This window comes from Equus caballus, chromosome 13, assembly GCF_041296265.1.
Source record: "Equus caballus isolate H_3958 breed thoroughbred chromosome 13, TB-T2T, whole genome shotgun sequence".
Classification (NCBI taxonomy): Eukaryota; Metazoa; Chordata; class Mammalia; order Perissodactyla; family Equidae; genus Equus; species Equus caballus.
In genome coordinates this window covers 46,506,811-46,532,930 of record NC_091696.1, presented here as the reverse complement: position 1 = coordinate 46,532,930, position 26,120 = coordinate 46,506,811, and the positions used below count along the sequence as shown (strand labels likewise).

Here is a 26,120-nt window from a genome sequence, read left to right as displayed (position 1 = left end):
CGATAGTAGGCCGGCGTAACGGCGCGTTGCATTCTGGGGTGTGTGGTCCAGAGAGACTAGCTGACACTCTTCCCGGGTATTATGAGAGCGGATGCTCCTCCTTCCGGCGTGCCTTGCGGACGGGGGCTGAACCCGGAAGTTCCGGGTCGAGTTCCGGGTGCCAACGAGTCGTGCCAGGTGTGCGAGAAAGCCAGGGACATGGCGGCGCCCGGCCCAGCGCTGTGCCTTTTCGACGTGGACGGGACCCTAACGCCCCCGCGGCAGGTAGGCGGCGCCCGGCGGGCTGGCGGCAGCCGGTGCAGAGCCCACTGCTGCTCTCAGGCGAGGCCCACGGCCGCCCGGGGTGGGCGTCGAGGGGCTGCCGAGGACCGCCTCCCTGCCCTGGCGGGGCTGGACTCTCTTCTGGGTGTCCGGGAGGGATGAGACGGAGCCCTCAGCGGCTCCTCGAGACCTCAGGGTGCTCGGAGAGATGGGACGGGGCCGAAAAACTCTTGAGAGCAAGAGGCTCGTGTTGGGTTGGGAAGTGCCGCTCTGGACCCTCACCGCAAGCTTGGGTCAACTCTGGGCTGTGCCTTGTAGCCTGAGATGGAAAACACAGGTTTCCAAGTCAGACAGACCCAGTAGAGGCTCAGCTTTACCTTTTGACAGCTGTGTGACCTTGAGCAAGTCACTTAACTCCAGAGCCTCAGCATCTGCAGCTTTAAGTGGGGACATTACGTGTTCCATACGGTGTTTGCAAAGATCGAATGTAGTCGAATGAGTTCATGAAAGTATCTTGCATACAGTAGGCTGTGTTCAGTGATATTAAATAAATGTCATCCGCCGCCACCACCCCCCTTCTCCGGTCCCCGCAGTGGACTAGGGTGACAGAGAAGACCTAGGTTGTTACAGGCTGCCTGCCGACCTTCCTCGGACTCCTGGATCGTGCTTCCCACTTCCAGATTTTGCTGCTAGGGGCACAGATAGGTTTCAGTTAAGATCAACGTTTGTGTTCAAGCTCGCTCTGGCCTGCCCCTTGCACAAGTTGGTCACTGAATGCCAGCCATTCGAACTTGAGACTGGGCCCAAATGCCCCCACTGTCTTCAGGTTCTATCCCCACCCCTCCTAGTTTTGGCTGGGTGGTGGCAGCAGTGGGCTCCAGAATTCCACATCCACTGTACATGACCCTGGACGTGTCACTCACCTTTCTGAGCCACAGGGTTGATGTATCTAGTGATGATACTCAACTGTAAGTTTTCCAAAGGTCCTTTCTGACTCTGAGGTTCGGTGATCAACACACACTTGGGGCTTGTTAAAAGCCCATAGCGGTCTAGAGCCGAGGTCCGCAGCCGAGGTCAGCGCTTCATTATTTGTAAAGAGCCAGATGGCAAATACGTTTGTCTTTGCTGACCGGGCGGTCTGTAGTAACTAGTGCAACTTTAATGCAAAAGTAGCCGGAGACCACATGTAGACGCAGCGGGGCTGTGTTCCAGTAAAATTTAATTTTATTTATTTATTACCAAAACAAACGGCTGCTCGTATTGGCCTGTTGGCCGTGATGGTCTAGGGTGTACAGTCCAAGCCTTTTTACCTGATAGCATTGGACCCTCTCAGCCTTTCTCCCTCTTTCGTCCCTGGTAGGATGGTTGTTATTACCGTTTGAACATAAGGCAACTGAGACTCAGTGAAAGCATGATCTTATTGATTTCACACAGCAGATCTGGTGCAAGTCTCTTGGGCCTCCGGGCATTGTTATTTGCTAAGTTTGCCATTTTCTGCCACTTTTCTAAGGTGGGAGCTGTTCTGGTTGCTGAGTATGCCATTCAGGAAAGTGCTTCTGATTCCCAGAAGGAATCCGGGTATATAAGCATCAAGTATGAACTAGTAAAGAAACCAGGCAACCCATTAAACCCCATTATTCCCTTAAAACACTTGAAACAGTATTCTTTGCACTGAACATAAATAATTTTTACGCTAAAAAATCTGTAGTTAAAAAGAGGATTGTTTCTGTGTGCTGGGTGCTCTAGATAAAAAATGAAAATATTTTAGCAACAGATCTATTCATTATACAAGCTTTCCCTTCCTCAAAACATGCATTCTCCAACATTGATAAGCACAGTACAATCCAGAAGCAGGAGAGTAAGTTCTCTTTCCTTGCAGCTGCTGAAACAGGATGTGACCTAAACAGGTAAAATCTAATTAAAATCTTCGCACATTTCACTGGGTTAGTAGAATTTTGTTGTGCTGAGTACTTTCCTAAGAAACGCCATTCCATCTAAAAGCAATTGAGACTTTGAACAAAAGCCTGCAAAAAGAAGAGGGGCTTCCAGGTGACTGATTTCCCAACTTTTTATCATGAAATATTTCAGACATACAGAATCACTGGAAAAACAGTACGGCCATATCCCCACCACTTAAATTCAGCAATGATTGGTGTTAACTTTCTCTCTCTTTTTTTTGGTCTTTGCTGTACCACTTTCTAAGCTGCAGTCATCACAGTACTTCACCCCTGAATATTTGAGCCTGCATCTCTTGAGGACAAGGACATCTATCGTAATCACAGTGTCGTCATCACACCTTAGAAAATTATCATCAATTCTCTAATTCTCTACCCTAGTCCAGGGATCAGCAAACTCTTTTCTGTAAAAGACGGGATAGTAGGGACCGGCCCCATGGCCGAGTGGTTGAGTTTGTGTGCTCCGCTTCTGCCACCCAGGGTTTCGCCAGTTCAAATCCTGGGTGCGGACATGGCACCGCTCATCAAGCCATGCTGAGCTGGCATCCCACATGCGACAACTAGGGCCCACGACTGAAAATACGTAACTATGTACTGCGGGGCTTTGGGGAGAAAAAGGAAAAAAAGCCGGATAGTAAATAGTTGAGGCTTCATAGGCCATGTGGTCTCTGTCACAACTGCGCAACTCTGTTGTTGTAGCCACAGACGCTTCATAAATGAGTGGATGCGGCTGCGCTCCAGTTGTCCTTTACGGAAACAGGCAGGAGGCTGATCCTGGTGCACGGGCCCTACAGTGCTGACTCGTCCTCTGCTTCAGTCAATTCTCCTTAACCGTCCCCAAAAAACCTGTTATATATATATATATTTTTTGGAAGGCGAATTTTTAACATTTTGTCACACTAATTTCAATCTTTGGGTCTTTCTCTGTGTTTTATTTTGTCTGGGTGATTTATAAAGAATTCCTTGTAATTATCAGCACAAGAGATATTTGGGAAATCACAACAGTTTTGCTATGTGGTTATTTTTATTTAATTTTTTTTTTTTTGAGGAAGATTAGCCCTGAGCTAACTGCTGCCAGTCCTCCTCTTTTTGCTGCGGAAGCCTGGCCCTGAGCTAACATCCATGCCCATCTTCCTCTGCTTTCTATGTGGGACACCTACCACAGCATGGCATGCCAAGCAGTGCCATGTCCGCACCCAGGATCCGAACCGGCGAACCCTGGGCCGCCAAGAAGTGGAACGTGCGAACTTAACCGCTGTGCCACTGGGTCGGCCCCTATGTGGTTATTTGTAAAGCTCTCTCCTGCAGTGGGGTATAGTTCAGATGCTCTGTTGTGCTCACAAGCAACTGGGTCTTATTTCCCGTCCAAAAGTATTTGCTGCCACTTGGAAGTGACAAGTTGTGTTCTGTAACCCATTCACATTGCAGAACAGGTCTGATGGCTGCCCACAGTACCATCTAGCTCACCAGTGTGCACACGGGCTAATGTTACGCGTAGGCTTCTGTTTGAAGCTGGAGGTATTGCTTTTGTTGTTGTTATTGTTAGTATGGGATTTTTAATGTTTTGCAATCAAAAGAGTTTGCCCTACTTCCTCCCACTTTGACGTCAGGTCTGAGTCAACCACTTGGAGGACTCTGGGTCCCATTTTCACAGTCACTGACTCGTAGAGGCCGCTCATGCAGTTCCAGATTTTGTCTACTAGGTCGAGATCCCGCTTGAAGACGTAGAAAAGATTGCACTCTCTTATAAGCCTTTCTGTCCAATTTTATTTAATTAATCACAAGTATATGTATTACTGTAAAAAAAATGTTTCTAAGAAAAAGAGAAGGTTGAACTCTAGATGTTTATTTATTGAAGTTAAGTGAGTTTTTTGGTTTTAATTTCTGGTAACTTTATTTGTAAAGTTACTCCATCTAAGTGTATAATTAAAATTGCTAAAAGTAATAAAATAAGACTTAAAAGTTCATTGTGATTTGTCTTAATACAGGGGTATCTTTTCATCTTAGTTTATAATTTCTTTTGAATTAGCACACAGTTTGGAATTTAACTGGCATAAAATTATACCTTTGAGACCCCTGTTTATAGATAGGAGCTTGCCTTTTAGGAGAGGCTGAAACATCTAGTGATCTTATTTTTGTACTTTTTTTTTGGTTTTGTATAATTATAAGAAATCAGTTCTGAACTTGCTGTTTAATCTCATTATGTTAAATCTATAAATGGAGTACAGCGTAGCATTTGAAAGGAATGTGCTAGATCTGTGTGTCTGGGCCTGGAAAGATCACCACAACTTCGTACAGAAAAAGCAAGTTACTGCACAGGACAAAGACTGAGTGTGTAAATGCATAGAAAAATACCTGGAACAGACACAACAGCTGTTCATATGTTACTGGCATGTTTTAAACTAAGTAAAATTCAGCAAGTTTTTTCCAGTAAAAGGTCAATGTCCCAAAATCACAACTAAAATATATGGACTTGTCTACAGACCTAGAAACTGAATTGGCGTGTATGAAAGCAAGGGTAGTGTCACTCTTGCAATTTTCATCTCCTGATTACTTTCTGGCTCATGACTTTTATTTTCCTTTTTGAAATGTAGAAAATTACCAAAGAAATGGATGACTTTCTACAGAAATTGAGGCAGAAGATCAAAATCGGAGTAGTAGGCGGGTCAGACTTCGAGAAAGTGCAGGAACAACTGGGAAATGATGGTAAACTATACATTGCTAATTACATTTTGGTAAAAGATTAACTCCTCCTCACCACCACCCCCCCCACCCGAGGAAGATTAGCCCTGAGCTAACGTCAACCGCCAGTCCTCCTCTTTTTGCTGAGGAAGACTGGCCCTGAGCTAACATCTGTGCCCATCTTCCTCTACTTTATATGTGGGATGCCTGCCACAGCATGGCTTGATAAGTGGTGCACAGGTCTGTGCCTGGGAACCATCGAACCGGCGAACCCTGGGCCACCAAATCGGAGTGAGCAAATTTAACCGCTCGCCACCAGGTGGGCCCCAAAGATTAACTTTTATGAGCATATTGGGACCTGTAGCCATTAAGTATCATAGATAGCCTGAGCCCTCATCTCCGTATAACAGGCTTCCTGCTTCCTTGTTTGGGGAAACATTTTTTCTGCCTTTATTTTTTCTCTGTTTTTAATCCTCTAAATAAATTTCTGGAGTTGCTGATGGAGCACGAGGCACTCAGATCCATTGGTAGATTCACCTAGAAGGGTGAGTGTCTGTGTCTTTGCCTGGCATACTTCTCGTTGTCCTCGTCTGCTGCCCTTCTAGCCTCAGCTCAGGCTCCATCTCCTGGTCATCCTCCTCGGCCCGGGGCTGAGGTGCGCTCCGGGTCTCTGTGCCTCGTCTCTGTGCCTCACACGGGTTTCCCAGAGTTCCCAGTCATGAGGCACCCTCCCCCACCTCCTGAACCCGAGTCCCTAGCACAGGACCCTGGGAAGGTGGGCTTCTTATTGGCCCCTTCGTTGGAGATTCTGACTCGACAGGTCTTCTCTAAGTCCTGGGAATTATATTTTAGCAACTCCCCTCAAGAGACTCTGACGCACAGCCTGCTAGCGTGGCGCTCTCAGATGGTTGGGAACTGTCTGCTTATGTGTTCGTCTTGAAGACTGGGACTATGGCTTATTCATCTCGCGGCCCAGGACCTCCAGGGTGCCCAGCCTATAAGAAATAGTGGGTGGAGAAACATGAATTGATCATTCTCTTCAGCACCGTTGACATTTTGGACCAAATAATTTTCTGTCGTGGGGGACTGGCCCGTGCACCGTAGGACGTTCAGCAGCATCCCTGGCCTCTACCCACCAGATGCCGGTAGCCCCACTTGCAGTGTGACAACCAAAAATGTCTCCAGACATTGCCAGGTGTCCTCTAGGGGGCAGAATCACCCCGGCTGAGAACCGCTGTTGAAGATGTAACGTCTTAAAGTCCCATCTGTGTGGACTGTCCTTAGTGGGTCAGTTACTGAAAGAGTAGTCTGTGCTGCCTGTTGAAAACTCTGTTCTGCTTACACTTAATCTTCCGTGTAGGTGCTCTGCCCAGACACGCTGTAAACAGCGTAATGGGCACAGTAGGGCCGGAAATCCTGTCACTGGTCCTGAGTCCCCTTTCTGTGTCTGCTCATGTCTTTAACCACAGGCTCCCCGAGGTTGTGTGTCAGGGTAGGACAGTGTCTGTACATTTCAGAGAGTGTGAGTCAAAATGACAGAATCGAAACATTCACAAGCTAGAGGAAAGTTGAAGACCCACCTGTATCAGAATCACGTGGGGAGCTTGTTAAGATACAGATATGGGCGCCGCCCCCCCCCCCCCCCGTCCAACACACGGTGCCTGGAGTCTGCAGTTTGACAAGCGCCTGAAGTTTGAGCATCCGTTAAGATTTATGTGGGTGGCCTCCAAATCTGCATGAATACAAGAATCACCTAAAGAGCTTTTTTTAAAAAAAATGTGATTTTTAGTCTGGCCCCTGCAGATTCTGATTCAGAAAGCCTGAGAACAGAGCCTAGAAACCTGCATGTTTTTGTTGCTGCCCTGGCAATGCTGACTCACAGAGAGGCTTGGGAGCCGTCAGTGGTCCCTGTCTTTACAGATGGGCAGGCTGAAGGCAGAGGCGTGAAATGGCCCCTCCCAAGTCTCCGATCTCCAGCCCAGACATCAGATTTTAAACTAAGAATGAAGAGCCTTTTAAAAAAAATTTTAAGGAGCTTCTTTCCACTCTCCCGGTCTGTTAAGATGGGATAGCCTTTCATAGTCATTACTGGAGTTTAGCAGTCTTATTGGCGATAGGTGTTAATTAAGAAATAGAAACACAGGTTTCGATTCATCGCATTCTAAGTTTTCTTTTGTTTTGGTTGCAGTGGTTGAAAAATACGATTATGTGTTTCCAGAAAATGGCTTGGTAGCGTACAAGGACGGGAAACTCGTGTGTAAACAGGTAGGTTCTTGACTATCCAAACTGGTGTCTGCTTCTAGAAAAATGCTTTCTAAAAGGGTACTTGGCATTGAGTGCCTCTGGGAGGTATTTAGGGACCTGAGGAACATGGGTGGGAATGACTCTTCGCCCTGTATTTTCCATTTTGAGTGTTGAACCATGTGACTGTTACATGTTCCAGACTGTTAACTCAATTTTTATAATTGTTTTTGAGGATACTAATCTAATATTTCTGTTATGATAGCAGCGACTAAGGCAGGCTGCCTCGCTACAGCTGTTTGAAGAGGTACCATGTAGCTCTTATGAGTAGTGCGATCATTCTGTTCAGACATAAGAGAAAGCCGAAGTGCACCGAATACACTTTCTATCAGTGTCTGTAGATGTTTTCATTGAATAAAAGCTGCATCAGTAAACTCTGGGCCTCCCATGAAGCCTTTGGAAGAGAACGAATACAGAAATCCTAAGTAACGAGGCAGGAAATGGTTTTGACTAAAGCCCTTTCTGGTTTGCCTAATGTTTTCAACCAGAGAAAGAAGGGAAAGAGGGAGAAAGGCAGTGGGGCGTGTCGCCCTCCCCCCTGTGTCAGCCAAGTGACCCCTGACAGATAGTGGCCGGAGCCGTGGGTTTGCCGGAAGGCCGTTTTGAAAATGCCTCCCGCTGAATCAAGTAACCCCTTCATTTTCTTTATGCAGAGTATTCAAGGTCACCTGGGTGAGGCCCTCATCCAAGATTTAATCAACTACTGTCTGAGCTACATTTCGAAAATTAAACTCCCAAAGAAGAGGTGGGTTTGCTTTTAGTAAAGAGGCTTGGCTGGAATATGAAGTAATGTCTGGGGCGTGTGTTTCCACACTCCTCAGGAAGTGATGACTGCTCTTGAGGAGCTGGTAATCACTGTCATAGCTCTTTATGAACTATAACCTTCTCTGCCCAACGGAAATATAATGTGAGCCATGCATGCAATTTTAAGTTTTCTGTAGCCACGTTTAAAAAAAAAGCAGAAGGAACAGGTGAAATTAATTTTAATAATATATTTTATCTAACCCATTATATCCAAGATAGAATCATTTCAACAGTCAATATAAAACCTTATCAATGATGATTATATTCCTTTTTCATACTAATTCTTTGAAATCTAATCTCAGTTCAGATTAGCCACGTGTGGCTCATGGCTACCATGTGGTCCCACACAGCTCTGAGAAATGTTGATCACACCAGCCTCTGCTTTTGAGAACTGCCCAACTTTTTACCTGTTTACCCATCTATATTGTTACCCACATGAGTAACGTCTCTCTCCAACCTCTGTTGCCTTCTCCTCCCCAGGGGCACTTTCATTGAATTCCGAAACGGGATGTTAAATGTGTCCCCTATTGGGAGAAGCTGCAGCCAGGAAGAACGCATTGAGTTCCATGAACTGGATAAAGTGAGTCTTTCTGAAATACCCCGGGTTTATGAAGATAAGGTGTGCCACTTTGTGGCCAGTAGTTAAAGTGTGCTTTCTGAACTGCAGTACAATAGACAATTGCTATCTTTTTGTTTTCCTCAGAAAGAAAATATAAGACAAAAATTTGTAGCGGATCTGCAGAAAGAGTTCGCAGGAAAAGGCCTCACGTTTTCCATAGGTATTGTATATTCAAATGCGTTTCAAGCTTTGCTGTCGGTTTGCCAGGAGGTTGCTGTGGGCCAGTGAGCTGAAATTGGACTCTGCCCACTGTTCTGGGGGGGGAAGAGGATTTAACCAGCAGTCCGTCTGCAGGGCAAAACCACTCGCTTGCATAATCAGCCCCAGCAGAGGTTTGCCCAGTGAGGATATGACTTCCAGGCTGCCGGGACTGCTTCGAAATTCCCACCCAGCAGGCTTCTTCCTACCTGCACTTCTCCTGGTCAAAAATCAGAGTGTCTTGCTTAATGAAGAGTCAGAACTGTCCTCACACCTTTGAGCAGAAGACAAGCAGATGGTGAACTGCACAGGGGAGAGATGGGATGGGAGCCCATTGGATAAATTAGGCTGAAGGTGTTCTGGAGTCATACAGTGGTTGAACGGCGAGGGACCTTAGCAGTCCTTTGGGTTGGTTTTACAAATCAAGAAACCAAGGGCCAGAATGGAAAAGGGGCTGTCTGAGTTCACATGGCTTTTGTTTGCAATGGCAGACTGAGGCATGAACGTTTCTGCTGGCTGGTGCCGAGTTCTTCCTGCAGAGCTGACGTCTCAGGCTTGTTTTTGGTCGAATACGACTGTCAAATGCTTTAAGCACACCGACTTCTCCTGTCAGTGCTGATGAGTGATTACTCAAAGCCGTCTCATTTTACAAGCCCTGATAAATGTACGGGCTGCAGGGAAACTGGGGTTGCAAAGAATTATGTATAATAGATGAATGGGTGGATCTTTAAGTATCTTGAACTGTGAGATGAACATCTTTCTGACAAAGCTTTGAAAGGGTCTTTGTTGCCGATGAAAGCTGCCTGTAAATCACCTTCGTTGTGATTTTCATTTTGCCTGCAAGATGAGCTGGATGCAGCCCTCTTCCAGACGTTTTCCACTGAGCGTGTTAAAACCCCCGGTGAGCACAGCTGACTGAGGCTGCTGTCAGATTGTTACCAGTGTGCATCGTTTAAACGCGCTCGCCTCACGGAGCGCTCCCGTGCAAAAGCATTCCTCACTCCCGGTTGGCACTCTAGGTCTCAGTTTTAGATTTTAAATTTTTAGACTTTAGGTGAAATAATGTTGGGAAGAAAACATAACGTAGAATTCATTTCTAGAACCTCCCAAAAGTAGTGTAAGGAGTAAACGAGGGCCTTGAAAACCAGCCGTGGCTGTTGAACTGCTGGCAGGAGTGACCTGCTCCCTGGTTTCAGTGACTCAGAGCAGCCCCCTTTTCACCCCTGGCCTCTGTGCTTCCCCTCCCCGCCCGGCAGGAGGCCAGATCAGCTTCGATGTCTTTCCTGAGGGATGGGACAAGAGGTATTGCCTGCAACATGTGGAGAAGGACGGCTATAAGACCATTTATTTCTTTGGAGACAAAACTATGCCAGTAAGTATAGAAGAGGTTTTGCAGTTTCATTGCAAGTTGGGCCTGAAGGTGGGGAAGTGGACAGACGGACGTTTTTTGCCCTCACCCACCCTTTACCCATTGGCCCAGCTCAAACAGAGTGGTGGCTTCTGTTCCATGACAGGGTGTGGATAAGCCACCCTCCCCTCCGTGGACACCTGATGCCTCACTGGAGGCGAGAATCAAGCCTTTTCAGTTCGTCTTTTGAATTAAATATTGCCCACCTCCAGTGCCTTCCGGAACTCCAGTCCCAGGGTGTTGTCAACTCCTCTTTCCATTTCAGAGCCCTTGCTGGTTTTATTTTATTATTCTGTATTTTCTTCCCCAGGGGAGTTCACTACAAGTGGGCACTAGGAGTTCTAAACGATAGGAGGACAGGGACTCTCACGGGTCTGAAACTCAGGAGAGGGCACCACGGACAGTTAAGAGCTAGGGGTCAGTCCCACGCGTCACACGCGGGGTATGGAGAGCTGTCCCAGGGGCTCGGAAATCCCAAGTCTGGGACTAAATCTAAATCGGGAGCTGAGAGCAGAGCCCAGTGTTCAAAGCTAGCCCCAGCAGGAGGAGTAGGTAGAAGAAATGCCCCAGAGCCGCCATCGCAGCAGAGCGAGGCTGCCCCTGCACGGAGGGGCCCCAAGGAGGTCGGGGAGGTGTCCCAAGAGGAAACTCAGGCCCAGCTGCTTCCCACCCAGCCTTGGGCTCAGCATCTCTGGGCTGTCTCCCTTGAAATTCTTCTTGCACTCTGTGCCCTCTGTGCTTCTGTCTCATGTGCTGCCCCATGGTGGTAGTTACCTTATGAGCAGGTGTCCCATTTCAGGCTTTGTGGCCATCCTGCACCCAGCAGGCACCTCATAAATGCTGCATGTATGGAGTTTTTATCCCTCTGATCTCTGATCCATTCCGAAATACTTGCTCCTCCGCTGAGGTCTATCCAGGATCGACCTGCCCTTCAGCAAGGTCTTCACATTGTAGTCTTCTGGCGTGAAAGGGACTTCTGGATAGTATAGTCTCATGTCCTCCTTTCAAAATGATAAGACTGGGACTCAGAAAGAGTAAGTGACTTGCCCAAGGTCACACAGCTAGTGACAGAGCTGGTGGCACCAGAACAAACTAGCGTGTGGAAAAGATTCTGTTCTCATTCCCAAGTTGAGGAGGCGTACCCTTCAGCCTTATTCTTGATAACAGAGAAATGGTTTCTCACCACATCCTTTTGGTGAAATGCTTTAGATGCAGAGATGTCTTGAAGGCAGGCTTTGAAAAAAGTCACCATCTGTCTTGATGTCTTTAGAAAAAATAAGCTCATGAAATGACACCCAAGATCACAGGAATGGCCAGAAGCTCCTTCGGTCCTTCCAACTTGGTGCCACTTCTTACAGGCTGAGAAGAGAGCTATTCAGACAGACCAAAACAGATTTTTCTGTAGTGATGACATTCTTGCTGTCTGTAAACAGCCATCTGAAGCCTCGATTGAGAGACTCAGAAAATGTCTTCCTTTGAGGAATTCTTGGTTTAGGAATTAGAGTTTTCTATGCTGTTTAGCCATTGCATTATCACACATCAGTTCTGTTTTTTTTTTTATCTTACCTACTTTTAAAAAATGGCTCCTATATAGTGGAGGCTTTTATCCCCCCTGATTCTTGAGTAATATTCCTTCATTGTGGAAAGTTAGAGAAAGTATGAAGTAGACAGTATCTGCCACTTGTGACCCCAGCTGCATCCTCCAGCCTTGCTCTCTGCATGGGTGTGACCTCACCTGTGGGACCCCTGCGTGTTCATTGTTTTATTTTCTGCTTTTCTTCTCCGAACATATTTTAGTGCCCTCGAGTTAGTGAACGTCCTTTGAAACAAAGTTTTAACAGCTGTGTAACACCCTGTCATTTAGGCGTCCTTTACCCGTCTCCTGGTAGAGGCACTTTTGGATTGTGGGTTTCTGGTGTTGTAACTAACACTGTTATAAACATTCTTGCATCATTCTCTGCTCTCATCTCTGATCCCTTTTGTCAGTGGTTTCCTGGAAGTGAGAGTTAACAGCCCGACCATCTAAACCTTTTAGCAGCCTATCAGTTCTTGAAACTCAGGCACAGAGCCGTCCAAACACTAGCGTTAGACTTCTTTTCATGTCCAGTGATAGGATTTTTGAAAGCTGTTTGCTTTCTTTGTATCAAGGTGAATGTTTTTGCTGGCTTCCAGGGAAATGGCACCTGACCTAAGAGCTGTCGGTAGAAAGCCATTCCCCTGCCAGCACCACAGGCCTGGAAGCCTGCCTGACAGCCTACCCTTGCCCGGCAGCACAGCCTCTATCTGACGGGGTCTGCTCTGACACAAGGGGCGCCCCCTGCCTGGAGCACCTCCAGAGAGCAGTGAAGAAATAGGACATCGGCTCCCCCTTTTCTAAAGCCTTATCCGCCCTGGAAGCCCCTCATCCTTCCTGTCAGCCACAACCACTGCTGTCTGTTAAAATCCAGCTCTGAGTTCAGCTTGGAGGCCCTGGGCCCAGCCTGGGGGACCTTGGTTTGCCCGGGGAAGGAGATGGCCGGGTACGGAAGGACACACCCCAACTGCTCTGCATGGCTTTGCAGGGGCTGTGCCAGCCGAAGCACCCTCAGCCTTTCTGAGTTCCCAGGCGAGCCAGAGCTGCTGCTTATTTGATGCTTTTTGTGGAAAACATCTTGGCTTTAAGGCAGTTGCAACATGAAACATCCTAACATTTCGTGAACATTAACTGCTGACGGCCTCTGACTCAGCAGCCCCGCTTTGGGTAATGGAGCTCTTGGTTCCCTCCTGCCTGTGTGGGAGGGTGCACACAGAGGGGCGCGATGAGAGACAGCCCTGCCCTTCCGCAGGCTGATTACATGAACAGCGGTCCAGCCCCACAGCCAAATGCCAGGGGGCTGCAAAAGCAGCTGATGCAGGCCGAGCTCTGGGGCGTTAACGTTAGCTGAGCGAAGCAAGGCACAGAACAGTGTAAGTGACATGCTCCATTTTTGTCTAAAGAGGGAGAAGCACTCTCTTGATGTTTGCTTGTAAATGCACAGAGGGACTCTGAAAGGATACCCAAAAAACCAATTACAGAGTTACTGTGGGGGTAGGGATGAGGACGGGAGAGACTGACCACTTCGACAGTATCCTGTTTTTAAATTTGGAACTAAGCAAATGTGCTAGCTATTGAAAAGTAAGTTTTTTAAGTATCAGATTGGGGAAAGGAAGGAACGTGAAATTTTCAAGCACTTCCTCAGTGTCAGACCGTGAGCTGGACACTGACACGTTATCCCCGGCAGTCCTTGCTGCAGCCTAGGCGGCCGGCAGCGCGGCATCTGAGAAGGCGGGGGCCTCAGGGAGTCAGCGACTGAGCGCTGAGCGGGATCTGAAAGCTGCTGCTCCTCTTAATCTCCCACGTCACTTCCAAAATACCAAGGCTGCCCTCTCATTTCAAATTATGCAACATTTTTTCTCCACAAATGTTAAAAAGGAAACTCTGCCTTTAAAATAAGCTTAAAAGAGGTCCCTACCAGCATCATGGGAGGAGGCAGTGGGCTTTGAAACCAAGAGGACCCAAATCTGGCCCCACACTGCCCAGCATGGTGACCACACGCAAGTCTCTGTCTCTCCGTGAGCCTGGGTGTCCTGGTTAGTCCACTGGGGACACAGTTCCTCTTCTGAAGGAATGAGAATGCAGTGAGGTCTGACAAGGACGGTGGCTACCCCAGGGCCAGGCTCAGGGAAGGCAGTGGGACGAGCATCCTTCCCAGCAGGGGCCTGCCCTGCCAGCAGACTCTGCCACTTCTAAGGACATTGTGAAAAGAGTCACCTGTCCCTGAGATTGTTCTCAGAGATTGGGGGCCTGCAGGGTGGGTGGGGGGTTGCCCTTGCAAGTGCATGATCTAAGTGTTAACTAGCGAACCTCACGTTCCTGGTTAGGCTTCACACAGGAGTTGGCCAAAATCTGGACTTCCTCACCATGCCTGGCATCTCCAATGCTCTCAAGACTCCTGGGGGCTAATGAGGGCGCAGACTATGTCTTGTGGACAGGCCTGTCCTACTGCTCGTGGTTCTGTGGCAGAATCTGAGCCCCAGGTCTTGTGTGGCTAGTGGCAGGCTTAGGTTAGCATGGCGCAGGGAGTCCTTTGCCCCTGAAGGGACACTGGGTGAATTACTGCTCCCCAAGGTCTAAGCCTGCTGGAGGAGGTAGGACCAGATTAAAGGTTCTCAACCCGGCTGAGGAGACCCCACTGGGTCCCCTTTGGGAGTACGGGAAGCAGGCTCCCATGGAGGGGAACACAGGCTGCAGGTGTTTGCTGGAGTCCCTGATGGTGTGCCTGCCTTCTGGACACCAGCATCCATGGCCTCATTGGTTCTGAGAACAGGATGGTAGCTGCCTGGACAAGTCCTGAGGGACGAGCATCCCGTGTTGTAACTCTTCTGTTCAGGTAGACACAGGCTTCAGGCCCCCTGGAGTGTGGCTGGCTTTCCAGAGTCCCCTGGTATGGTCACTTATGTCCACAGAAGCAGCATCTGGATGCTGTAGGGGAGGAAGACAGCTCCTCTATCCTCTCGGTCCTTCTGGCTGGTCTAAGAATGAAATTGACATGAGGCAGAATAGCAGGAGAAAATCAAACAAAGCTTTATAACATATATACATGGAAGGAACTCAGGAAAACTGAGCAACTCGCCAGAATGGCCAAAGCTGCAACCTCAAATATCATCTTCCGCTAAAAACAAAGGATGATGTTGGGGGTAGTGGTTTGGGGCTTCAGATGGAGGAGGCAATTTACATAGAGATGGAAATGAAAATTTTGTTAACAAGTGTTTTCTGGGCCATCTACAGACAATGTGACCCGAGAGACAGAACTTTGATAAAAACAGGCTTGTTGGTGCCTTTCTATCACAGCTATTTTACATTATACTATACTTATCTTATGGTGTTAGGTCCTTCCTGGAATAGGCCTTCTATCTTAAATTCTTTTAGGCAGTTAGTGGAAAGGTCAGAGTTCCTTTCAGAATCATTTGTTCTTAAAATAATCAAGCCAGGAGCCCGCCCAGTGGAGTAGTGGTTAAGTTCACATGCTCTACTTTGGTGGTCCTGGGTTCATGGGTTCAGATCCTGGGTGTGGACACTGCTCATCAAGCCACACTGTGGTGGCATCCCTCATGCAAAAGACAGGAAGATGGGCACAGATGTTAGCTCAGGGACAATCTTCCTCAAGCAAAGAGAGGGAGTTTGGCAACAGATGTTAGCTCAGGGCCGATCTTCCTCACAAGAAAAATAAAGCCAAAGAGATGCATTTTGGGGTGGCCAGTTCTGATCCCCCATCGTCCTGCCTTTGAAATTTGAAGAAGTTTCACAGCCCAGAAGCTGAGTTGGTAGATTGTTCCATCTCGCTAAACATGTCTCTTAGTCCTGATAATAGATCAGTCCAGTTAAATTCATTTCAGGAGGCAGTGATGCAAGTGAGCTCCCAAAGCTAGGCCTACATTGTATAAGCAAGCAGTCAGCTATTTAATAAGAAGCTCTTCTATGGAACAAAAGAAAAACAAGATTAATGATTGGAGTAAATTATAAACCAGTTTCTCAGTCCAGGGGTGCAGCCTGTCAAGAAGATGTTTAAATGTCAGGGTCAAAGCATCTTTTGTAGGTATTCAGATATCTTTGTTCCTCAAAATCTGTTTGGCCACATCTGAGTCTATTTTTTTTCCCCAAATATGACATTCCAGTCAAAGCTTTGGTAACAACCAATGTTTCCAGTTGGGTCCTGTTATAAGAACAGATTCTTATTGAACTTATGCAGGTAACTATGTTGCCATGAAAATAAGAATATTCACTCACTCAGAATTTCCAAATTCTGAAGGGATCAGGTAAGGAGAAAAAGATAAATGTTTCGATTCTGCTTACAAAAGTATAATTTATCAAATTACTATAAGTTATAGTTAGCATAAGAGAAAAAGATTTCCTTAAATCTGAAAAAACAAAACGTTTGAAAAATCAGCAATATTTCAAATGAAAAGTCATAAAAATTATAATCATCCTCATCAGTTTATTCAGTCCCAAATAATCAGCTCTTGGTCTTGATCTTTTGTTAGCGGTTTCGTGAAGTCATCAGTTTCTCTGTTAGAGTTCTGTAATTTTTACCCAGTTCAGTTATATGACCTAAAATTTATCAGAAACCTGTATTCTGGAGTGTCAGAGTCCTTTCCATGAATCTCTGAAGATGAAACATATTTGCAAAAGCAGAGTAAAAAATTAACTCTGTAAATGACAAAAGACTTAAAATGGCAATTGACAAAGAAACTTGTTTATTCCTGACATATAACACTTTAATAAACTAGAATTATGACTGATAACCAGGGCAGATTGGAATTTTAGGAATGTTGTATAATTTTTAAAACACTTATATCATTACAATGGAATACTACTCAGCTGCAAAACAGAACAAAATCATTCCATTTGCAATAACATGGATGGACCTTGAGAGAATTATGTTAAGTGAAATAAGCCAGCAAGAGAAAGATAATCTGTGTATGACTCCACTCATATGAGGAATTTAAAACACTTATATCAGTAACGCTTACCAACATAATATTATAGGCCCTAATGAGACAATGCTTAGTTATCCATTTAACTATAGTGACAAAGATTTTTAGGTGAATGCAGAGAATTAAATAGCTGTAAGAAAAACCTTAGCACCTGTGACTAAAGATCTGATAAAAACAATACAGGGAATTAATTTTAATAAAACGTAAAATCCCTACCCTTCTGGTGGACTACTCAAAGGGAAAGCCTTTCATAATCTCTTTACCAAGAGCAGACTAAAAGTTCAAGAAAATTATCCTTTTAAGAGAGGGGAAAAAAACAGATTCTGATTTTGCACTAGCTTTCTTTTGATATTAAAACTCATTTACTTAATTAGATTTATTCCAGTCTTAGCCAATTTGACCATGTACAGAACTCTTCTCAGAGTTCTTTTTTACAAACCTTTTACAACTTTTTTAACCAAAACATACATCTTACTTTCCTTGTTTCCCTTATTAATTTTTAGTAGCTTTAATCATATATATTAATTTCTAACCCTTAATTTTTGGGTAAAAACTAAGCAATTATAAACAAAAAATTTTTTTTCATTAGCATTCGCTGGCTTGGCAAATTTATAAATACTTTTTATAATTTCTAGAAACATGTTACTTCATAATACAATCTTGTAATAAAACACAAGACACGTTTACTAATAGACAAAACACCTTTTAGTTTCTCTCTAATAGGAAGCCAAAAGTAGATAAACTTATATTTAGTAATTAATGTAATATTTTATCTTATTTGAAAATGATCTAGATATTCAGTGAATTTTTTACCATTTAATTTCACCCAGCAAAACTTAAAAGTTTCAAGTTACCAGAGAGATTTTGGAAGCTCTTTTAAGTATACATCATAAACTATAATTATTGCTGAAAGTTTGTGAACTCTTATCTCACATCTAAATTATTTGCTCCCAACAGTTATGTCTAGATTATCCAGGAAAACTTCATGAGACATTAGACAAAATTAGCTATCATTTTAAGCGATTTTCCTGACAGATTTGTAACAGGGAGCATATTTGTAACATGAGCATATTTGAAAAGTAAACCCAGGCTCTGTGTCTGCATCATATCCAATGCTGATAACTCTAAGGACATGCCTATTTTAATCAAACTAAGAAACTTAAGCTCTTGTTTACCAAAGATTATTTCATATCATGTTAACAAAGACCGGTTGCTTCCAGTTCCCCAAAGAACTGAATTGCAGTCTGAGTGTCGAAAGAGGTTGACCCATCCTTCCAGAAGCGTTTTTCCAATTGCTTCTTTATATCAGGGAAATTTTTTAACTTAAAAGGTGAATCAAAAGATTTTTATGTTCTAAAACTTCAGGACAGTGTATCACACCTTTAAAAGTCTGCACAAAGCATTTAATAAAGGCCCCTTTTTCTAAGTGCACAATTTAACCCTAGACCAATTGACGCTGGTGGGGGGCTTGTATTACTTTTTTCATTAGCACCTGATAACAGCCTCTAGTTTTATCCCATGGGATGAGGGCTCAGGCAGCCTGTTGACTTCCCTTTAGTGTGTTTAATTAGCATTGTCTGAAGGGCAAGTTTATATGCTGTCTTACAGTCAGGCAGGGGAAATGTTCCCCAGTGAGACACAACGTCTGTCCCCACGATACAACCTGTAATACAGTCAGGCAGAAAGATGCAGTCATTTCACATAAAGCCCATAAATATGTCAATTTTCCTACAGAGTTTTATCTGAATGAATCAACTCTTAGACCTCTAATCATAGCTTCCTTTAGGACTTTATCAGTTGGTCTTAGTCTTGGTCTTAGAATGCTGGATGGGGAAGCATTCTCACCAGACATTTTGAAAACAGACTCAGGCAAGCTTGATATAACCTCTTTCTCTAAAATTATTCAAACATTCCAACCTTTGTAATTTTATCAACACTTATACTTTGACATTTTCTCAATTTAATTGTAACCTGAGTCAGGGTCTTAAGGCCAGTCGTTTTTTGGGTTTTTTTGGTATTTCTTTTTTAATTTGGCCTTTTCATCGGTACCAATAAAACAATTATGAGAGCTCCAAAAAAATTTTTTTTAACTTAAAAGTTTTGCCAATTTAAATGATCCATTATCTGGTCACATTGACAAGTAGGATCTTAATAGCGACTCATACCAATAAGCCTTTTGCAGCTTTACCATGGACATGAGGGGCGTCCCCAAAAGAGAGTGTGAAAGAAGCAGCCCTCACAAGATCTGGAAAGTTCTCTCCCAAAAATAGTCTATGAAAGCAAAGGCCTGCATTGCACAGGCAGTACAAGCAATGACGGTTGAGATGACAAAGGCCCCTTATGAAAGCAGCTGGGACCCTTATGACAAACTCCCCTGAGAGCTGACACAGCTGGACAGCTGGACAAAGAGAGTGTGTCTCAGAACCCCAGTCTATCCAGCTGGCTACCAAGATGCACACCAGGATGTGCATCCGGACGACAGAGACCTAAAGGTCACAAAGCCAAGCTCTCAAGACATAGAACAGGACAAAAGAAGAAAACCTCGTCTTATATGCACATTAACAGCTTAGTTAAGCTTTGGGTCTCTTGGAGCCAAACTAGTACTGAAATGGGAGGTGCCGCAGGGTTGGGGACTGTGTGTTTGTTTTACAGAGTACCTCCTTTCGGGGACATTTTCTTGACATTGACCTATGTCATTTTCCGCATGCTGTGACCAACGTATCCTATCATGGCAGTCTCCTTGAGGTGGTGAGCACCCTAATGGCTCTGTACTGCTCGACCCAAGTCCACCAAATTTGCAGCCTTTTGCCCAGCCAGTTAAGTTTTATCCTATCCTCGTCGCCAAACTAAGGGGAGGAAGATCATTCCTCTACCCTCTTGGTCCTTCTGACTGGTCTGAGAATTAAATTGACATGAGACAGAAGAACAGGAGAAAATCAAAGTTTGATAACACGTATACATGGGAGAAACCCAAGAAAACTGAGTAACTCGCTAAAATGGTCAAAGCTGCCACCTTAAATACCATCTTCAGCTAAAGACAAAGGAGGATGTTGGGGGTAGTGGTTTGGGGCTTCAAACAGGTTGGGGGGCAATTTACATGGAGGTGGAAATGCAAATGTTTTATAAGCAAATGTTTGCTGGGAGATCTGTAGACAGTGGGGGCCCAGAAGAGATCTTTGGATAAAATCGCCCTTGCTAGATGCCTTCCTGTCCACCACCCCTAGAATTCCCTGTGGTGACAGCTCCTTCCTGGGACAGGCCTTCTGTCTTAAGTTCTTTTGGGCAGTTAGAGGCAAGGTCACAGTTTCTTTCAGAGTCTTTTGTTCTTAAAAATAGTCAAGGCAAAGAAACACATCTTGGGATGGCCAATTCTGATCCCCCACAACCCTCTTCACATCAGCTCAGTGACAGTGCGGGCAGGGGGCAGGGGACGGGGGTGAGGGTTCTCCCGAGCCCCGGTGTCTGCATGGCAAGCACTCTGCCTCCTGTTGCACCCGTGGCCCTGGCCTGGTAGGGTTTCCATATTAATGGGCCTTTGCACTGAGCTCTGGCCTCTCCTGTGGGCCTAGCAGGCACACCCTAACAGGACTGTGACCCGTGTTTCATGCCTTCACCCTTCCTGCCCTGTATCTTCTCTCAGGAAGCAGGTTTGATTTTGGAGCTTGCAGGAGGCTGAGCTTGCCAGATCTGGAATCAAGAAACCTTTGGTGCATATGCAAATCCGGTGTTTGCAATGTCTGGTTCTCTGATGCCTCGTTATTCTAGAGGGTGGCCCCCTCCCTGCCTCAGTGTTTCTGCCTCTCCTGACCTCACTCCCAGTCTGATCTGAAAGCCCCGGGCAGCCCCAGGAAGGAGCCTGTGCGCTTTGAGTCACAAAGGAGGAGGCTGGAGAGAAAGGATGGTCCGAGGTTGGTGGTGTCCGTGGTGCAGACGCTCCTGCCAGCTTTGCTGCCCTCTGGAAGCAAGCAGAGCTGAGAAAGGACCCGGAGAGCCGGCCCGGCGGGGCTGGGGGAGGTCCCGCCTTCCTGGGCGTGAGTTGATTCTCCGGACTGGCTTTGTTAAGTGTCAGCAAGTTGCACAGCAGCGGAGAAGACACATCTGACGAGGGAATGCATTTTCGCAGAGCTCAGAGGGCCCCTCGGATTCCACAGACAGCTCCCCACCGCAGCCCTAGCAGGACCATGGGAGGAGAGTCACGTCCAGTTAGGCATCTGTTGGGCGCACCTCTGCCCCGACACGTGACGTCCCCTCCAGGGCAGGGCAGGCGTGGCAGCTGTAAACCCTCCCTTTGTGCCTCAGAGGTCGCCTTCTCCGGGCAATGGCCCTGTCCTTATAGCTTCCGCTTTTGCATCCTCATCCCCCATCCATTCTCCAGAAAGACCCTCTTGAAGGTAAGTCTGATTGAGGGGAGCCTGGCCTGCAGCTTCCTTCCAGTGGCTCCTAAAACCCCAACTCGGGCTGGGATTTGCGGGCCCCGAGCCCTGCTTGCTCCCTCCCCGGCTCCTCCCCAGCAGCTTCTCGGCCAGGCCCACTGAGCTGCCCTCTCAGATCGCCAGTCATGTGGCTTGTCCCCTCACTTCCTCCAGGTCTCTGCTCAGAGGCCCCTCCCTTGTCACTCTGGGTCCCTTCCCCCTGCTGTTTGCAGACAGCCTTACAGAGTTGTTTGTTTACCGTCAGCCCCGCCCCCACGGCAGCTGGGAAGGCCGCCCTTGCCTTGATTGTTTGCCACTGTGTCTCCAGCTTCTAGAACCGTGCCTGGTGGGGAGGAGGTGCCCTCCGTGGTTTGTTGGGTTCACGCAGGAGTACTGACTCCCCTCCCGAGTCGGGAGTGCCCGGGGACTGCCGGGTCCCGGATAGCTGGCCGCTTTTTGTGGAGAGTGTGATAGTTTGCTTCTCCTTTGTTCTGTTCTCTGTGGTGGATTTCACCTACCACGCCATTCCTAACAGAAAGCCGACTGGTTTTAATCATATGAATTATGAGGACTGGTTTCACGTCTACTTGCCCAGGTAGCAGCTGCTAGCCCTGAAGCTCAGGGCCCTCCGAGAGACCACAGCCCTTGACAGCAGGAGACTGTGAGGCCCCCCGCAGGCTTCTGAGTCGGCACCAGGGAGGGACATTGCCCGAAAGTGGCTCCAAGTTCATGCCTCCTAATGTGCATCCCGCACCCCGAGTCCCGTGGGCCCTGGCAGCGGTCCCTCCTGAACGCAAGGACTTCCCCTCCACCTGGGGGCTGTCTGTTGGGGGTGGGTGACTCTTACAAATGAGACAGTAGTAATTGCAGTGGCAGGTAATCCTTTCAGAGGACGTCAGATTTTCCTACAGAATCCCTAGGAGAAAAATCCATTTTCTCAGCAGTTACTTTCGTTTTCTTATAAACTAAGTGGTTTTTTCAATTTTATGAGGAAAATATAGGAAATTTCATGAGAAGACCCAGGACTTTCCTGCAGTGCTTGGGATCTTGGGACGTTCCCCCGAGAGCAGTGGGGCTGGGGCTGCCTCACAGGCTGGGGGCCCACCGTCTTGGGACCTCCCAGCAGCACGGCCGGGTCCTCCCAGGCACAGGCCCTTACAGAAGCCTTGCCCCCGGCCCCAGGAGACACACCGTGCGAAACACTGAAAACTGGGAAGCCGAAGTAGGTGCTGGTGCTGGCCCGGCAGCTGCTTCCTGGGGGCCTCACCTGGATGCCATCGCCTCAGTGGCCAGTCCCCGCGGCGCTGCGGGCGGGGTCCCCCATTGCCCCATCTTACAGGAGGGAAGTTGCGGCAGCACACCCCCAGCTGGTGGTGGAACCAGGGTCTCAACCAGGCCCCCGCCTCAGGCACCAGCCACGTGGGGCAGTTTAAATCTAGATGAATCAGAATGAAACTCGGGTCATGTCAGCACTAGCCACACAGCGCATGTGGCCAGCGGCCTCTGTCAGCTCAGAGACAGACGTGTCCGTGGCCACAGGTCAAGGGCAGTGCTGCCGTAGACTGCCTGCCCCACCACACTCTCCTGTGACTTGGAGAAGTTTGGGCACAGTTCAAACAAATTGATGGCAGAGCGAATGCTGTCACCTGCTGTGCTTGCTTGCTTTGTATCATAAGCCTCAGATCTTCACAAGAACATCGTGATTTCTTTCAAAGGCGTAATTACATGTTCCAAGCTAAATTGCAGGTCAAGAGAAGGTGATAAACCCTTTCTTAGTGCTGACTGTGCTCGTCTTTCCTCTCCTGGAAGCTAAGAAAAAGGGGGCTGAGAAATCCTCCCGCCCAGTCAACTCGCGAGTCCTCCTTTCTCCAGCAGCCTCGGCTCAGGGCAGAGACGAGGTGGCCCTACGTCTGCTTCGTGTCTTTGCAGGGTGGGAATGACCATGAGATCTTCACAGACCCGAGGACTGTGGGCTACACGGTGACAGCGCCCGAGGACACGCGCAGGATCTGTGAGGAGCTCTTCTGACGGTCCCTTCCCGGGGCAGCGGGGGAGGCCCGGCCAACAAGCCTGACAGGGTCATTCGGTGGCCAAAGCCAGGACCACCCTCTCCCCCCCGCATCCCGCTGCCCCCGGCCCACCCCAGGCTCTCGGCGTTCAGTCCAGTCCTCACACCGGGCTGAACAGCCATGTTGTCACTCGCCACTCTGCAGGGAATCACCCTCCACCCCCACTGCCAGAACAGCCCCAGGGAGCGGGCAGGACTAGTCAGGAATGGCTCCAAGGAACACCTCAGTGAAGGAACTTGTCCCCCACCCTGCATCTCACACCCCCGATACTGCAATCACAGGACACATGGTTTTCTGGGAAACTTCCCCAGCATTCTAGAATGATGCAGAAAGGACGAAGGTGCCTGGACCCTCCCTCTTCAGGGGTCTTGTGAAAAATGTAACAGGTGGTAATGTTTGGACTTCCTGCTTCAATGCGAGAGGGGATTTGGTGATGGGAAAGAACGGACGGGACTTGACAGCGATCGAGCCCCGGGACAGAAGCTCAGAAACCCCTCCTGGAAAGTGCCAGCTGGGGGGGCTTGATGGCGGCGCTGTGGTCGTGGTCGTGGGGCGGGTTGAGAGCGAAGTGACTGCGTGCGCTCTGTTCTCCCACCTGCTTCCTGTTTGTGACACACAGACCTCAGCGGGGCCTGTGGCTGGACTGCTGGCCAAGCGCCAGCCGACCCCAAGGAGCTCATGCCTTGGCTGGCCTCAGAAGCAGGTAGCTCTGCATTCACCACCCTGAAAAGCCCCTGCTGGTTCTGTAACCGTGGAGATGGGGAAACAGCCAACAGCCGTCTCAAGCACTGGCACACAGCCCTCCCCGGATGCCGGCTCTGCGCCCAGGTCCCGAGACACGAGGTTCGGTATGACACTTCACCAAAAGACCCTTCCCCATCTGGGGCTGGACGGGGCTCCCCGAGGCCGCCTTCGCCTCTGGTTTCTCAGGGATCGTGTAAGAGCCCAGATGATTAACAGAATGGGAGCTGCTCCGTTTCTCTGCGGCTCTTTAATAACTGAGCGTGCCCACCCAGGCCTGGACCTGAGGGCTGGGGGCGGCTGTGGTTGGGCCGGCCACCCGCAAGTTCCTTGTGAAACTGGAAGGCAGCTCCAGGCCCTTGTCGAGAACATGCTGGAAGAGCTTTCCAAGGAAACGTCACTTTTCAGCATCTGGAAATGTCAGGACCCACAGACCCTCCATAGACCAGTGCTGGGGCCGGCTTCCATCCACAGCGTGGCCTCTGCTGGGGGCCAGCTGGCCTGACCCCTGGCCCAGGGAGCCTGTGCTCTGTACCCTCGCCCCCGCCCCCAACCTCCCCGGGCACTTTGGTCACAGAGGAACCTGGCTCCCTCCAAACCTGGCCCTGGGCTGGTCTGAGCTGGGGGCCAGGTTGGGTGCAGTCCGCCCCTCGCCCGCCCATTCACCACACACAGGATCGCCATTTCTCCCTGGTCCCTAGGACACGCCATCCGGTGGCTTCTTTCCTTGTTGAATTTTGCAAATGGTACTGTAATCTTTCAAAGTGAAAAGTATCAAATTAAAGTGATTTTATTGTTTCCTACTCTTCGTTCTGAGTACTTTTTCCTCCTTGTTAAATGAGAGGTGAAGTGAAAGATTAGCTATGATATCGTCTTGCGTTCTGGAAGGAAGTCCCAGCCCTTCTGATCTGCGAGCCACTCTCTGAGGCTCTGGGGTTTCTGTCCGGTTAGGGTGCCGCCCTTCCTGGCTGGCACAGACCCTGCCTCTTCGCTTTTCTGCCCACTGGGCAAGGATCCCCGATTCCCCAGAAGTCTCCATATTGTGCAGAAGCGTCTCACTCCAGCTGGGCCTCATCTTTATACCAGGAGATAGAGGGCTGCCCCGGGCGGTGCCCTGAGGCTGGCAGGCCGGGCCTTCTGCTGATTCCCACAGTGGCTGCTGCTCTCTCCGTTCCATTCCGTTCCATCCCTCTGCATCCTCAGAGTGGCCTCAACCTGCTCTCCCCTCCAGACCACTTTGGACTTCCCCCCACCCCACCTTCCCCTGCTTCTGTCATCTTAGCACCTCATCCCATCCCAGTCCCACCTTCCCCAGTCGTTGATTCCACCTGTCTCTAGCCATTCCATACCCACCTCCCTCCCCAACCAGGACCTCCCCAGGCTCAAGTAGTAACAGCTAAAAGACGAGTGACTGGCGGCAGCTGGAGTTGGCAGGTAAGAGCAGGGCTGCCAGGATTTAGATCCCCATTCTGCTGCTGGCCAGCTGTGTGGCAGGCCGAGCTCCTCCAGCACGTTATGTAACTTAGATGAGGGAATTCTGGCAAAGCACTTGGAACCAAGTGTGTGAGCCACTGCTGACTCAGGTGAGCCCCTGGGAGCCCCATCGCCGTGCTTTCCAGATGAGCAGGAGGGCAGTCCTGCGCCCAGCCTCCTGGAGGTCACCGGATGAAGACACGACCACAAAAGACTGAGACACAGCAGCTAAGTGTTGTGTAAGAGGGACGCCCAGATTGCCGCAGGCCAGCCTGGGGCTGTTAAGAAAGCCAAGTGAGCCCCCCGAACCCAGCACTGCAGAAGCTGCCCAGGTATTTGGCCCTGGACTCAAGGTCACCCAGGGCTTCAGAAGCCTCAGGGGAAAGGCCCATGTGGATGGCACGTGGGTGGAGGGGACAGGGGACACGGGGCGGCAGCTGGAGGGAGAGGCCCCCAGGGAGGGGAGCCGGGGAGGCTCAGCTTCTGCGTGACACTTTGCAAAGTCTCTCCAGCCTACGGGTGGGGAGTGACCGGAGGAGGGGCCGGGGAGGAGCGAGTTGGGCAGAGGTTGCAGCAGTACTCGGAGTCGGGTGGGCGGGCGGGTGGGCCCGGGCGGCCTTGAATCACTTCCTCTCCAAGACCTGCTTCCTGTTCCTCCTCCTCCGACAGCTCCTTGATCTTGGC

At 48.4% G+C, this 26,120-nt stretch overlaps 1 protein-coding gene across 3 annotated transcripts; it reads left to right on the top strand.

The window, feature by feature from the left end:
- The first annotated feature begins 15 nt into the window (after positions 1–15).
- On the top strand, positions 16–24,766 carry PMM2 (phosphomannomutase 2). 3 transcript variants are annotated; one of them, XM_001492888.7, is made up of 8 exons: positions 16–264; positions 4,811–4,922; positions 7,087–7,163; positions 7,853–7,944; positions 8,484–8,583; positions 8,707–8,782; positions 10,077–10,192; positions 23,083–24,766. In XM_001492888.7, exons 1-8 carry the CDS (start codon positions 82–84, stop codon positions 23,179–23,181), a joined length of 855 nt encoding a protein of 284 aa, XP_001492938.2. In that variant the 5' UTR covers positions 16–81; the 3' UTR covers positions 23,182–24,766. The 3 variants fall into 3 exon arrangements, with proteins under 3 accessions (XP_001492938.2, XP_070087151.1, XP_070087152.1); XM_070231050.1 differs by having other exon boundaries at positions 34–264; positions 22,145–24,766; XM_070231051.1 differs by lacking the exon at positions 23,083–24,766 and adding an exon at positions 10,335–12,183 and having other exon boundaries at positions 34–264.
- Positions 24,767–26,120: the final 1,354 nt, after the last annotated feature.